The 15,616-nt window shown below is 37.2% G+C and overlaps 2 protein-coding genes across 2 annotated transcripts; both read right to left on the reverse strand.

Annotated features, from left to right (window-relative positions):
* Positions 1-1,356: 1,356 nt before the first annotated feature.
* Positions 1,357-6,059, reverse strand: LOC148073689 (fatty acyl-CoA hydrolase precursor, medium chain-like). Its single transcript, XM_087797019.1, has 13 exons — positions 5,953-6,059; positions 4,016-4,208; positions 3,803-3,941; positions 3,302-3,435; positions 3,045-3,198; positions 2,795-2,899; positions 2,636-2,734; positions 2,432-2,575; positions 2,287-2,364; positions 2,062-2,200; positions 1,830-1,979; positions 1,664-1,736; positions 1,357-1,582 (listed from the first exon to the last, which is right to left on the reverse strand). Exons 1-13 carry the CDS (start codon positions 6,020-6,022, stop codon positions 1,396-1,398), a joined length of 1,665 nt encoding a protein of 554 aa, XP_087653145.1. The 5' UTR covers positions 6,023-6,059; the 3' UTR covers positions 1,357-1,395.
* Positions 6,060-10,734: 4,675 nt separating this feature from the next.
* LOC148073690 (fatty acyl-CoA hydrolase precursor, medium chain-like) lies at positions 10,735-15,616 on the reverse strand. The gene is made up of 13 exons (XM_087797764.1): positions 15,544-15,616; positions 14,828-15,020; positions 14,615-14,753; positions 12,499-12,632; positions 12,263-12,416; positions 12,061-12,165; positions 11,851-11,949; positions 11,633-11,783; positions 11,453-11,520; positions 11,239-11,377; positions 11,026-11,175; positions 10,879-10,951; positions 10,735-10,825 (listed from the first exon to the last, which is right to left on the reverse strand). The coding sequence occupies exons 1-13, from the start codon at positions 15,614-15,616 to the stop codon at positions 10,735-10,737; spliced, it is 1,569 nt and encodes a 522-aa protein (XP_087653890.1).

Consider the following 15,616-nt stretch of genomic DNA (forward strand, 5'->3'; position numbering starts at 1 on the left):
GTCCTTAAACGCAATCTCAATGAAAGATTCTATTTTCATAGAAAAGCGCACCGGATTATAAAGAGGACCAAGCAAAATAGCACATCCAGACTTTATTTTACTCATTCATAAAACAATGTCAACATTATGGAGTTGAAACACCTAAAAATATACAATATAGTCACTTTAACAGGACCTTTTAAGCATGTATTAATCCGCGAGAGCTTCTTGACTTCCGCGATGCGTGAACAATCAAAGCTTCAAAAAATAAAAATTAAGCTTTTCAAACATTTCAAGTGCACTTCATAGTTTTAGAAGTACGGTAGCCAAATGACAACAGCCATGGCAACGACGAGTTAGGCGACGCGTCAAATGTAACCCAGGGCGTTTGAATCCGACGTCGGGGAGTGCTCTGTATATTATTGGGTGACCCGGGTAGGCTAAAACCGAGGTTTTTGTCCCCCCTGTAACGTCACCTTAGGGACGCCAGGGGGAAATTGCACGGTGTAGGGCGGTATGTCGCCTCGGGTGTGAGGACGTGTTGGCTATGCAGGTAGCTGGAACCACAAATCTTACATCAGGGAGAAACGTTGACATCGTGTTTGAAACTTGCTCCTGGTCAAGTCCTTCAGTCCAGTTTGGAGGTGCCAAGTGCTAATAATGACACATAAATACTGAAATATATAATGATAAAATATATTCAAGTGTGTAATAAAACGATCAAAACACGGAGTCGCTTCCGTCGCTCCAACACGATGTCACGTCCGCCCCGGGTCTTATACTTCGCATCGTGGAGAGAGACGAAAAATCAAGAGTGTGTCACGGGTCGTTTATTCGCCGCTCCAAGTCAAACAAAATACAAGCTTTATGATTGCGACCCGACACACTTTGTCCCGGCAAATTTCCTGCCCAGGGGGTCGTCCTTTCCGGCCAATTGGTCCTTTCAAGTTCTCTGTGTCCGGATCCCCCATTGAGAGAAATCCTAATTTGTTTTTTTTAATCTAATCATTCAAATGTTCTCGGGTGGGGGTTTCCGTCTTTTAGCCCCCCTTTCCCGGGTGTGTCTTGCTTCATTCTTTGATCTACGATTTAAGGATTTGCAGATAAACAGATGTTTTAAATAACCGGTGTCGTATCTCTAATTGCTAATTCTTGTCTCGAACCAGTGTGAATCATTCTGGAGTGGAATGTTGATTGTGAATGTGTAGTCAAACGTTTAAGCTCTTAGATCAAGCAAGTAATTTATACTTTATATTTTGATTATCTTTTAGCATTAATTTAAGTATGGCGTTTACGTATAGTGTATAATAATTTTAATCTAACAAAGGTCAGTAGTTGGTGACAACTTCAAGTGAAATTGAAAATAGTCAATAAAGAAACCAGAAGACCCAACTTTATTAGAGGGAACAAAGGTGATCACAGCTCGTTGCGATCTTGTTTTTCTTGATATAGTTGTTGGATCTTCTTTGGAAGGGTCTCAGTCAGGAAGACAAAGTGTTCGTTCTTGAGGTGGTGATCAACTACCTGATCCTCACTGATTGCCAGGTAAGCTTCTTCTTTGTCGTACTTTGGCCAGTGAACCAGACCCTTTCCATTTGGAGACCTACATGAAGAGTTTGTATTGCTACTGTTCCTCATGATTTTTTGAGTTTTATGTTTTGAATTTCATTTACTTAAATCTTACCCTGTGCGAGCAAAGTTGGCCCAGTAGCTCATCACGGTTCTACCTAGTTGTTCCTCTTCTGCTATGCAGGCATCTGGAACCGCAAATGAGTTTACATCTTAAAAAACAAAAGTACTATCACACAAACCAAATGCAACATAAAACCAATATATCACAGTGGACTCACCTGGTAAATTGACAAGAGACTCTGTAAAACAGTATCCAAACACTGATAAGATTTCATCTCCGTGGTCACTTCCCACAAAGCTTGGTCTTCTTGACTTCATTAAAGATGGAATGTACTGGTACTCATAAAGATACATGGGGGCACCAGCGTCTGTCAGAAATTAGGTTGTAGTGACACATGTATCACAGAACAAAACATAATTCAAGTTAGATCATCCTGCACACAGAATTACCTCTGTGAGCATTTGCTGTAACAACTGCTGGAATGTTGAAAAAAAAATCTGCGATGTATCGAGTCAAGGCATTCCTGTTTCCTACACGGTCTTCAGAAGTCACACCATATTCCTCTGTCACCCAGTCCCTGATTTTGACCTTGTAAAAGAAATGGTTTCATGATGAACGTGCTTTTTCTAGTAACACAGAGTTGCATTGAAGTATCAGAACGGTTCAGTTCTTACATCAGTGAGAAACATTGACATGGCGTTTGAAACTTGCTCCTGGTCAAGTCCTTCAGTCCAGTTTGGAGGTGCCAAGTGCTAATAATGACACATAAATAATGAAATATATGATGATAAAATATATTCAAAGTGTGTAATGACTTACATGTGGCATCAAATAACCGCCTTCATCACTGTTTATTCCCGTAATGAACGGCACCTTGTGAAGTTCATGGTTTTTGAACAACTGCTTCACTGGTTTTGTCAAAAAGTGTCCATCGATGCTTACAGCATACCTCAATGTCTTATCCTTGGGACAGAGAGGTAACATGAACATTACTCTCCACCAATTAAATCATCATCTTCATACCTTGACAAGCGTGTTAATTGTTTCCATATCCAGGTTCTTCATACAATCTGTGATCTTCTCTGTGGAGTCAACACTACATCCAGACATGTTTGCAATCATCTGGAAACAAACACAAGAGCTTCATCACAATATTTCTAACAGATAATGAGAAATTATCACCTGAGCCATCTCAAGAGCATTTTCGTAAACAAGAACATCCATGGCAGCAGTTCCACTCTCAGCAATAGCTTTGTGGAACAGTCCTTCAGTCAGTGGTGAGAGAAGCTGATCGATTGAACACATGAAATACCTGTTATTTAGCAAGAAGTCTTAATGTGTGCTAAACATATTAGTTATATTGAAATAATCCAAAGCTGAAGTACATTCAAAGCGGTTAAGCAGGCAGTTTGCATCTAACAATGAAACTTACCAATAAGGAGACGCTCACTCCACCAGCAGACTCTCCAAATATGGTGACTGAATTAGAGGCTCCTCCAAAGTTGTGAATGTGTTCCTGGACCCACTTCAGGGCTTGGATTTGGTCTAACAAGCCCCAATTTCCTGCCATGTGCTCATCACCAGTGCTGGGTCATAGATATAGAAAGCGTTTCTTTCTCAAGTCATGATTTTAAAGCAGATCTTTTCAGTCAGCCAGTATTGATTTATTGATATCTAGACATGACTTACCTGAGAAAGCCAAGAAGTCCCAAGCGGTATTGGATTGACACAACAACTACATTCTCATAGGCTGCCAGGGCAGACCCATCAAATATTGAAGCTGCTCCCATTACAAAACCTCCTCCGTGGATCCAGACCATGACCTGTCCACACAAAAGACTGTCAAATATCGCACAGCGAGTATTCAATCTAGTGGTTCCTAAACATTGGGCCATTGCCTGATTCGTGTTAATGAGCTTTTATTTTTCTCTGAATGTTGTGCGTTCGCTCACACGTTTTGTCAAATAGTAAAACCTTGACGAGACCCCTTCACCCTTGAACACTGTTTTGGCTTTGGATTAAAAGGGGTTGAGTCAGTAACTTTATATACAAAGATATCCAATGTATCATTGCCATTATAGTACAGGATATTGGTAACCATTGCTAGTAATCTTATTCTTGCCTTCCGGCGAGAGGGCGTCAAAAAGCGAATATGGTAAAATCATTTAAGTGAAGTTGAACCTTTCTTACCGGGAGTTTGGCATCATGAGGTCTGGTTGCCGGTGAGTAGATGTTCAGGTACAAACAGTCTTCTGACACTTCAGGGATTTCCATTTGAAGTCCAAACAAGTCAACCAACTCCACAGAAAATTCTCTATCTTGGATGCACCTTTAAAAAAAATAATATTTACCAATTTGACATGGTTTTGTTCATCACTACAGAAAAAAGATAATATTTCTTACATCAGTGGCTGTTTGGTGGCATCTCTGACTCCTTCCCATCCTTCCACAGGCTGAGGTGCAGACAGTCTCAGTGCGGGGCCCAAGGGGGGTTTTGCAAAGGGGACACTCATAAAGGCATGAACCTTATTCTCTGTTCCCTTGACATTAAACAGTTGACCTCTCAGGCCTCCTAGCTTGGTGTGGACGACTGGTCCTGGTGGGAAAAGGGATATATTATGTCCAAGTCTGCCATCAAACAGGTCACTTTTTAGATGACATAGGATTTAATAATACAAATAATTCTGAAACTCATTATGACTGAACAATCTATGTAATAATAATAATAATGTATAAGAAAAGAAACTCACTGAATGATAAAAAAAACAAAAAAAAAACATGTTTGCGGGCCTAGTGGGCTATTTTGAGTATTTTGATGCTTCATACGAGCGTTTTTTTGGCATGAAAATCGTTTGTTCCAACTTCAAAGAACGTATTGTTATCAAAAACATAAAATATCTGTTTTTTATGTGTGGAAAGAAGAACTCCAAAGCTTCTTCGACCAAGGCAATAGATGAACTTGGGAAAACAAAAAGTATAAAAAAACAAACATTTGAGTTTGTGTTGAAAAATATCTTGTTTTCATAATAATACAAGGATGAGGTTGTGGTTGTTTGAAAGTTGCTCACAAAGCAAAAAGGCCTTAAGACTGCTGAAGACATACATCTAGTATTTTCAGATGATATATTATTTCAGAGATTACAAGAGTGATTAATAACTAACTAGTGGAACCACCCATTTTGACTTTTTAGTGTCAGGCTCAGACTTAAAAGCTACATATTGTGGTTTGATTTAGGAACTAGCCTGTTATAACAACCCTTGGTGTACAGCCAGCATAGGTTAATGCAAAACCAATGGATTTCTATTCAAAGACCTAATGTAGCTTTTTATTCCATGAAAAAAGGAAAGCCTGAAGACAGGGGTCTCACACTTCTTGTCCCCAAATACGATTTCGATTCCAATTTAGATGCTGTTTAATGTTTTGTGTTTTTTTGTGTTAGTTCCCTTCTATATAACTATATATTCAAAGTTATAAAAAAAATGTATGTGATATTTGTTTCTTCAATATCTTACATAGTATATAGTCAAATCAAATATAGGGCCGCGTGATATCATCAAACAATTTAGACCCCAGCCTTAAAGTTATATCTTAAAATATGCCATAGATTGAGAGAAAATAAATGTATTCGCTGCCATGAGTTTCCATCTTATATGATATTTGGAGATCTAAAGTGCCAAAAAATAAATGCGAACCAAAGTCTGTTGTACGCCCTCAAGCTTCCTTGGGAAGCATTGATTATTTTGCCTTCACTAGACCCTATAAAGATTTACAAACTGTGATTATATCAGGGTGTGTCAGTGTGTGAAAAGTGACCCGAACAAAGGGTGTAGCGGTCCACAGCCCGTTTAAATTAGCCATACCGTAGCTTTTGTGTTTATATTGAGCCAGCAATTGACTCTGTGGGTAAAATCCTGCTATGAATCATATAAATAATTGGTTTTGTAAATGTTCTGACTTTTAGGTGATGCTAAAAAATTAAAAAAGCATAACTTAAATTACCCTGTGTAGCTTTGTTGCACCACTGTCTATCAGATCAGGCTTCACCTTTGCACCTAATAACTAGAGGGAACTATACGTGGATACTTCAACAGTTGATTGAAATTATTTGTGCATTCAAAATGATTTCTAATGTTTTGATAGGTTGGGCCACTTTAAAAAAGATTGGAACACAAGAGTGTACAGGGACTTCATACCAGTTCTGTCACGCCCTCGACTTTGAACAAATAAACCCGCACTTTGAGAATCCAACCCACTAACAGTCAGGTGAATGTTTATTATTTGATGGAAAACAAAAATGAAAACTGTAGATTAAAAATAATTTAATCCACTTTCTACTCACCCTGGAGGTCTGCAGCGGCACAGAGGACAAGGAGAGAGGACAGAAGTAGCGAGGTTTGTTTGGAGTTCATGTTGGGACAGAAGAATAGCAGAGTTTCCTCTACAGAGTCTCACACACGTGCCTGCTTATGTAACCCTCCAGAGCTGTACAGAGGTCATTCCGCCTCCAATCTTCAAAAAGCATGTCGCATGCCCCTGTTTTATTGTTCTCTTTTAGGTCATTTCCTGTTTTATTTTTTTGAGGGTTCTCTTTCCTGTTTGTCTCTATCGTACCTGTCGTTTTTTTCCCTGTGCATGGAGTTCGGAGTTCATGTTGGGGTTCGACGCAGGTTCACGCATGTGTGCCACTTGACCTGCTTGTGTAAAGCAACACCATCGAGAAGTTCAAAGGTTAAACAAAGCGAAATGCGTTAAATCTTGTGACTAACATAACATTGTAGCAATATTTTGTCAAGATTAATTTTGTACGTGACAATGAACCACCTTTAAACAGATAATACAGTTATAATAGGACATAAGTTTGAATGGAATGTTTATAGATTGAAACATTTTTAAGTAGCAGCATTTTGTTTCTTACATTGAAGGCTGTTATCCAAGAAGTTCAAAACCTCTTGGATATCCATGACCTGGATGAATGAGAACCTTCACAGACATATTTGTGGAATAGAATTGAAGCTTTGACATATGGAATTGTTCCAAAAAAAAAAGGAAATAAGTCTATACAAAGTCAATCTTATCTAATCTTAAACTTGTTTTTAGCATATATCTTGTGCAATCTACAAATGTGTTTCAAGCCTGGGAGCTTCCGCTACAAACGAACCTAAAAAAACAGACTTTTTAAACATTTTTTTTCAACTATTTCTTATGTCGAGGCTACATGATGGACCTTACAGTCTAAATGAAGTTGAGTGGGAAATTAGTGAAGTTTGAATTTTGGGTGTTCGTACCCCAGAAAATTACCTCTAAATAGCGCACGTTTTAAAAAACTTCATGTTGTTTTACTTATATATTCTTAAATGCTATATAATTATTGTTGTTAATTTCAATTAAATCTCTGAGCCGTGGCCTAAGTAAGGGCTGCAGGAACCCTCCAAAGGTCACCTACATCAACCTACTGAAAGGTCAGCCAGATTTTCGATTATTGATAAACGCCACATTAGACAAGGTCAAGTCAGAATAAAAGACCAGTTGATGAGCCTCGTAGCAATTTGGCCCGTTTTGTCTGTGATAATAATTTTTAGCATATTAATTGTCTGCCTCTGCTTTTGTCGGATGCCTCACTCAACATCCAGGTTCCGACTTAGTATGTACTCGCACAGTCCAAGATATCTATCCCAAAAACATTCATTTTTCTTTTGTTTTTTCTTTTGATGTTTTTAATTTAATACAACTGATGACATACAGTAGATTAAAATTAGCAGAAAAACCTGGTTAAGGTGTGAATTGTCAAGTTCATGGCAGGGCTATGAATACCAGAAATAACTATTTATTCTGAACAAAGTAACTGGGATGACCTACTTATCCCAGTTATTTTGCTTGAGTCATTGCATAACTCAACAAGGATCTTTTTTTTAAATGAATAGAAACACAACATCGTCCATCTTCCATGAAGTTCCAGAGGCAAAAGTGATACACTGCTCAAATAAATCATGTTACCATTGAAGCAGATACCCTGAATGTCATGGTGTGTCTTAGAAGTGGAACAAAGTTGAAGAATACACTGTAAAAACTGTTTACATTTCAGCTGAAATAACCTTAATAGGTGCTTCTAACTACCTCATGACCGGTGACTTAAAATCCGTCCAAAGGTGAGATGACATTTGCCATAATTGTTATAATTTTTATAATAGAGAATAGTTAATCATCTGTAGGTAGTTACAGATTCATGCCGTTACGTATGTATCGAATCAAGGCGACTGCTTGACAAGAAGGATTACTATGTCAGTCCTGGCTAGAGATATGGAAAGCTGAGATGGGAAGAACCAAATGTTACATATATTATGACATATTCTCCAGTTTTAATAACAATGTACCTAATACTATTGTGTAACCATTTAATTGCTTTTTAATCAAAACATTTTCTACCATTTGCCCTAGATTGCCCAAAGCTCAGCGACATTTTCAAGGCAGAAGTGTAGCTGGTTGGGTTATGTCCATCTGTTTGCGTACACTTCTTCTAAACCTCGAATAAGCTTTGTTTTTTTTACAAAATATGATCTGATGACATCTTCAGTAAAACACCTGTTTACGCAATGTACAAATGTGTGTTTTGCCACATCAGTTCAGGTTTTGCCTCAATACTACTCATCTTGTACACAAAGAATGTATGATATTGAGCAGCGGCCACATAACGTTTCCCTCGTCTGATGTCAAAGGACTCAATCTGTAACAGAAAAAGTGTGACGATCGGAGGGGTGTCTATATGTAAAAATGTATTGTTTTCCAGAAAGCAACAGATAACCGAATAACCCCCTCCGGTTTCTTTACATAAAAAAAAGTCACGGAATATAACTTTAAGGTTGTAAAGTTTTTTGTATCGTTTAAGCCAGACCTTCTTAGAGAGCATAAAATGTTGGTGGGTGTAAAATATCACAACAAAAAACATGCATTTTTATTTAGCTACTCTAAAAAAAAGTCCCATTGTATTGGTTGAGCCAATAAAAAACAAAAAACTAATCCTGATTAACTGGTCCGTAGTCTAACATTCCTTTATTAAAGTCCCAGTGATAACTGAGACCTCACGTCTTTAGTTTCAATTTCATTTTAGTTTAAAAAATATGTGCTTCCCATGTTCATTGCAGTTTAAGCGCTTTGTGGCCATGATTTGCGAAAGACGCTTTACAAATATTACTTACTTACTTATGGCGTTTTATTTGTGTCTCTATGTTGAGCGTGCAGAAAGACATTTTCTACACGCTATATAGCGTGTAGAAAATGTCATACTTACTTACTTACGACACACCTGTCCCAAATGGTCTCCCAATAAACTACATTGGCCCCAAGCGCCACCTACTGGTCGTCCAAGTGGAACTCCCAAAACAAATCATTCTACGGCTAAAACAATATCACCAAAACAAGATATAGAAATACAGATTTTATGTTATAACTGCAGGTAATTTCTCATCTAGCAAGGAAATGACAGGGGTAGTCTTAAGGCTAATAGCAACCCAATAAAACGGCTGCATTTATGACTCATGACTCACAATACAATTTGCAACAAAGATAATGTAAATATATGTATGTTGTGTTAAGAAATCAACAGTGCTAGAGCTAATTGTATTTATTAAATAATAATTTGCTTTTTTACATTTGTCTTTCAGTCACTTGCAAGCACATTTAACATATCCAGCTTTACACAAACATCTGAGAATAAAATAATATTGGAGATGTTTTTTAATGCAGCAACTCAGTTTTTTTCTCATTTACTCCTATTAAATATGTTTTTTTTATTATTAGTTTATACATAAAAAAAAGTTTTCCAAAGACATAGTATTCCAAATACATTAGAAATAGTGAACGAATGATGAATGCTTTATGCGTAGGTCCATAAGAAAATAAACTTCAGACAATAAAACAAAACCAATGAGATTAGAGAAACAAAGATAGCGATAGTCAAAACAATAATAGTCAAATGATATGAACCCATATGTCCGAAAAGGAGTAGGCTGAACCATAAGCTTATTTAAACCTCCCCTTCTACACAACACAATTAATAACAGCAAACTGTTATTAATTTATTTTTTACATGTTTACATTTTACATACTTACAATATGGAAATTAAATAGAGTAAACAAATAATTAATAAATTAAACCCTATTGTTAACGTCCTTCTTCCCTGTACCTTGTGAAAACCAAGTGTTTGTACAGCTTTTTAAACTGGGTCATGCTTGGACATTGCTTGAGCTCCTCATCCAGTCAGTTCCTCAACATCACTGCACAAACAGAAACACCAAAACTTTTTAACGTTGTACGTATTCACTGATGTTTAAAAATTAAACTCCGCCCTCAAATTATAACCCCCATCTCTGTTAAAAAACAATATTTGAATGTTTTCAGGCAGTAGATTGTTTGTTGCTGTTTTGTAGTGAACCAGGTCGATAGATTTTTAGGTTTTTGATTTAATAATAGTTCATCTATTTCCCTAGACCTCTGCACAGTAATGAATATATGGTAGAATCATTGAACAGTAAAGAACGTGGAGTGATTTGTGGTCAAGAATGTGTTTTGCTTTGTTGAGAACAGAAATGCTTCTTGAGAGTATGTTTTTTATATGTTTTATGTGAGACTTCCAGTTTATTTTTTCTTCAATTATTATACCAAGAAACCTATTTTCAATAACTGTCTTTGCCCATTTACTTTGTGATCTTCCCCAGAAGGGGAAAAAGGAATTTACGTAAAGTAAAAACAATTTTGGACCCATTTAATTGAGCATGAGATTAGAAACTGGTAGGGTTGAAGAGAGTTACAGTAGACTGAAAACCTGTTTTATTGTCATCACATGCCAACATTTCATAATATGCTCCAGATGTAATCATTTCATCTTGAATTGACCATCTGCACCCTGTCATCCATACCATCAGGTAAGGCTCTGAATTTTAAGTAGGTTTGGTGGATTATTTTTAATGAACACTTTAATTCTGAAGATCTAGATCTTGACAAAACACTTTCCATTGTTAGAGCGCATCAGTAGGCAAGAAGGTAAAAGATAGAGGTGACTGAAAAGATTAGCTCAGTTTTGCACATGTTTGGTCGCGAAGACAAATTGCTCAAATCTTAGAGTTTTTAAGCAACTTTCTGTTCTTTTCCAATTGCCAGGTATGCTTCTTGTTTGGTGTACTTCAGCCAGCCGACAAGACCTTTGCCATTTGGGGACCTAAATGCAAAGTTTTAATTTGTGTCTTTCGTCTTTAATCATAACGTTCCTACCCTGTGCGAGCAAAGTTGGCCCAGTATTTCATCACGGTTCTCCCTACTTGTTCCTCTTCTTCTAAGCAGGGACCTGGAAATACAAATCAGTTGACATGTCGACCTATTCTGCAAACACATCAACCAAATCTCTTCCAATGAGCTTACTAGACAATGTGAGGTGAGACTGTGTAAAACAGTATCCAAAAATGGATTGGATAATATCCCCGTGGTCACTTCCAACAAAGCTTGGTCTTCTTGACTTCATATAAGATGGAATGTACCTGAACTCGTAAAGGTAAACGGGTGCGCCGGCATCTGTCAGAATACAGATCAGAGTCACACAGCACTCAATTGATATAACCCTGGACACAGTATTACCTCTGTGAGCATTGGCTGTAACAACAGCGGGAACATTGTGCGCCACATCTCCAATGTACCGGGTGAACGCATCTCTGTTCTTTACAGGGTCGTCTGAGTTTAAACCATGTTCCTTTAACTCCAATTCTCTCGATTTCACCTTTTAAGACGATATCGTAAATCATCCAACATGTTTACTGTTTCATTCATTCACGACATCCAAATGGCAACTTACATCAGGAAGAACTATGGCTTGCAAAATTTGCTCCCTATCCAGTCCCTCAGTCCAGTTTGGAGGTAGACCTAACTAAATAATCAAACAAGAAACCTTTTAAAGTAAATCCAGAACGTATATGAAGTACAGTAAGAATCATTTTGTTGGCATCAAATTGGCTGAAATATAATCAATTCAGACTCACATGGAAATTCGGTATATAATAACCACCTTCGTCACTGTTGACTCCCGTGATGAGAGGTATTCTGGGAAGTTTGTGATGTTGATAGTACTCTTTCACCGTTTTTGTTAAAAAAAATCCATCAATGACTACTGCATAACTTAACGGAGCCTTGAGTAGAAAAGGAATAGTTGCAATATTAACGTGTATATCCTGCAATTGGTATTCAAAGTCATACCTTGACAAGCGTGTTAATTGTTTCCATATCCAGGTTCTTCATACAATCTGTGATCTTCTCTGTGGAGTCAACACTACATCCAGACATGTTTGCAATCATCTGGAAACACACACAGAAGCTTCATCACAATATTTCTAACAAATGTGAAAAGATACGATACGATTTAGGAAAACACAAAACACAGCAGTAAAATTCTAATTGATGTTCCACCTGAGTTGTTGCGAGAGGATTGTCCTGGACATTAGCATCAAATGCAGCAGTTCCACTCGACGCAATAGCCTTGTGGAACAGTCCTTCAGTCAGTGGTGAGAGAAGCTGATCGATGAAACACAATTGTTACTTTTGAAATAAAAAAGAAAATCAATTACGTTTCTTTCTAACCCAAGCGCTAATACAGCACAATGAGCCTTACCAATAAAGAGACGCTCACTCCACCAGCAGACTCCCCAAATATTGTCACAGAATTAGAGGCTCCTCCATAGTTGTGAATGTGTTCCTGGACCCACTTCAGGGCTTGGATTTGGTCTAACATGCCCCAGTTTCCTGCCATGTGCTCATCACCAGTACTGGGTCATAGATATTGTAAATAAAGGCAGATCAGTTCTGTACATTCTAATTGTTTCTCATGAGCATCTACACACAGGTTACCTTAGAAAGCCAAGAATTCCCAAGCGATATTGGATTAAAACAACGAGAACGTTCTCATAGGCTGCCAGGGCAGATCCATCATGACTTGAAGCCGAGCCACTAAAAAATGCTCCTCCGTGGATCCAGACCATCACCTGCTCAGACAAAAGAGCAAATTGTTAAATATGGATTGCCAGATCTCTCTCTACTTCATGCATGCTTGGCCCTTCAGCAGTGCTTTCCTGGTTGTTTATCCCCTTGCGCTCTGCCCCACCACTGACAATGAACTCACTCTCCACCCAGAAGGTGGCATGTTCCCTTCACCCTATAAAAGTGGAAGCGCTCCCTAGAACTTTTGTCAAGCGATGACTCTCTTTACAACGTTTGTTCTGTGAAAAAATTCAATTTCCCTTTTTGTGATCTGAAAAAAATGCAATGAAAACATCACTTGAGACTGTATTAACAATTTAGAATTAACAAAAGATTTTAGAATCTTTTTTAAATATATTTTTGACATGGATCACACTGTTGGTAAGGAGTTCAGACGAGCTCCGGTGTCAATGTTTATATTTTAAATACATTAACACAAATACTTTATTAACAGGAGACAATCTTGTTTGAAACATCTTGAGAGGAAGTTTAACAAAAAATAAAACTGAAAATTACCTCCAAACCTGTCGGAAAGTTCACACATTTGTATTATCTTTTCTTTTCTATTACATATGGACGTTGCCATGACTTTTAAGAAAGTACCTTTTTTAACAGAACCAACGTTATAAAGAGAGTCTCGCCAGATATGAGCTAATTCTAAAACAGGACATCGCTTCTGGAGCAGGTTTCGAACCCGCGACCCTAAAAGAGGATACATCACGTTAACTCACTAAGTTAAACAAACTTTGTGGACAAAAGGTGTGACCATGATATTAAAATATCATTCCTGTTTAAAAAATACTTTAACATCAGAATCTACTGTAGTTTAAGATGTGTAAACTCCAGACAAAGATGATACTTTGTCATGAAAATATTTAAACTGATGCGGCAGTGATGACGTCACCTGATCGTTTACGCATGCAAGTATGATTAAGTAACTCGGTACTCGTTTGGTTTTGGATGGTGTTTTTTTTTTTTATATTGAATTAAAAAAGCTTCGAATTATTTAATATTGAATTTAAAAGGCTTTGGGTTTTTTTTTATGTTGAATTTAAAATGCATCAAAAAATTGAATTTAAAAGGCTACAAATTAAAAAAAAAAATTGAATAATTGAAATAAAAATTTAACGAATATTGAATAATTCAAATTATTTCAACCTTTTAATATTTATTAAAATAAATGCAACCATTCAATATTCTGATATACTTCCATATTGATCATGCTGTCAAGTGCTGTCCTGCTTTGTCTGCCTGAGCTCAAGGCCCAACGTCGAAGCATGTTAGGCATGTTTGCAGCTTCTTCATGTTGGCATTGTTCAGATAGGAGGCGTGCAAACTCTCAGGCATCACCTAATTCTTCCCAATCCTGGTTACTCAGATGGGAATTACCTGAGGCAAAGATCAGGTAGGACTGTTTAATGCAAAGCATCCCTTTTCTTCTCCATTTTTGTACGTTTTCTTATCCTTGTATTTTTGTTAGTTCTAGTTCACATTCTGTGAAAGTATTTTGTTTAACCATTTTAATGCCTTGTGAATATTTTTTTGTACCAAAGAAGTAATACATTTTATTTCAAACTAAGAGATATTAGACTCATGTGGGTTATATTAAAATGTGTATTTATTTTAACCTCTCCCTTGACTGCTTAATACTGTCAAAATGATGGAAAACAAACTGAGCAGGGATGTTTACTCCTACTTTGCCCTTGCAAATAGAAATGTTTTTGCTGGAGTTATGGCCAAGGCTAATACCAGAAACTATTACTAGAAAATGAAGTAGTAGTAGTAGAGCGCCATTACATTGACAATCCTGGTTTGAAAGTATCTCAGTGTTGTTGGCAGGTCCTGTTCTAGGTAAGGACTGATACAAATGCACATTTGATGATGTATCGGGTCAACCCAAAATTTACAGTGACAATACAGTTGAATTAGATCTGAGATTTAAATAGCAATCATATATATTATTTCTCTTTGGTGTGATATTTTTCACCGGGAGATTGGCATCTTGAGGTTGTGTTGCAGGTGTGTAGATGTTCAGGTAAAGACAGTCTTCAGAAGTTTCTGGTATCTCAACTTGATATCCAGAATAATTAAAGTGATCCACAGCTTGGTCACTATCTTGGACACACCTTGAACAGAAAGATTTACAAATGTGACCAGGTTTTGTTCACAATTACAAAAAGTGGGGTTTATTTCTTCTTACATGTTTGGCTGTTTGGTGGCATCTCTGACTCCCTCCCATCCTTCCACAGGCTGAGGTGCAGACAGTCTCAGTGCGGGGCCCAAGGGGGGTTTTGCAAAGGGAACACCCAGAAAGGCATGAACCTTATTCTCTGTTCCCTTGACTGTCAACAGTTGACCTCTCAGGCTCCCTAGCTTTGTGTGGACGACTGGTGCTGTTAGAAAACCAAGACCACATTAACTTAGACTGTTCTGAAAAAACAGAAACCATAGAGTCGAGTTGATAGATAATTGGATATCTGTGGTAACCTATTACCCTCTATTTTCGCCTTTTCTATTATTTTCTTTTTTTTATCGTATCAATTACCAATGCTTTGATATCATCATATATTTACAGGGTATATTTTCAATTTCAAGTTCAAGTTATTTATACCCATGTTGAAAAACAAAAGACATTAAACACTTAAAACAATTAAAGACTTAAATAGACATTAATCAAGACATTCAAGAAAATAAATGAAAATAAATAACCAACAAATTTAAATAAATAAACAACAAACTTATATAATCAAATAATTAACAGAATATAAACAAAAAACAAAGTTAATGCACAGGTAGTGCAAGCACAGGTGAGATTGATGGTAGGACAGGGAGGGAGTTGAGTCTCCTGACAGCCTGGTGGGTTAATACTTTTGACTAACTTCAGCAATTCTAGTAAAGCAACTTTACATCTCTTACCTTTCGGTTCTGCAATAGAAAAGAGAAACAGGGAAGAGACAAGGAGCCAGGTTTGTTTCAAGAAGATCTTCAT

Source organism: Callionymus lyra, chromosome 8, assembly GCF_982586985.1.
Source record: "Callionymus lyra chromosome 8, fCalLyr1.hap1.1, whole genome shotgun sequence".
NCBI classification, from domain to species: Eukaryota; Metazoa; Chordata; class Actinopteri; order Syngnathiformes; family Callionymidae; genus Callionymus; species Callionymus lyra.

Excerpts from the sequence above, each read along its gene's own strand:
- LOC148073689 (XM_087797019.1), bottom strand. The coding sequence starts at position 6,022 with ATGAACTCCAAACAAACCTCGCTACTTCTGTCCTCTCTCCTTGTCCTC. Across the intron at positions 3,942-4,015 it reads GCCACCAAACAGCCACTGAT|GTGCATCCAAGATAGAGAAT; the intron begins GTAAGAAATATT and ends TTTTTTTTAAAG. Across the intron at positions 3,436-3,802 it reads CTCATGATGCCAAACTCCCG|GTCATGGTCTGGATCCACGG; the intron begins GTAAGAAAGGTT and ends TTGTGTGGACAG.
- LOC148073690 (XM_087797764.1), bottom strand. The coding sequence starts at position 15,616 with ATGAAGATCTTCTTGAAACAAACCTGGCTCCTTGTCTCTTCCCTGTTT. Across the intron at positions 11,521-11,632 it reads TATACCGAATTTCCATGTGA|GTCTACCTCCAAACTGGACT; the intron begins GTCTGAATTGAT and ends TTATTTAGTTAG. Across the intron at positions 11,378-11,452 it reads AAGCCATAGTTCTTCCTGAT|GTGAAATCGAGAGAATTGGA; the intron begins GTAAGTTGCCAT and ends TCGTCTTAAAAG.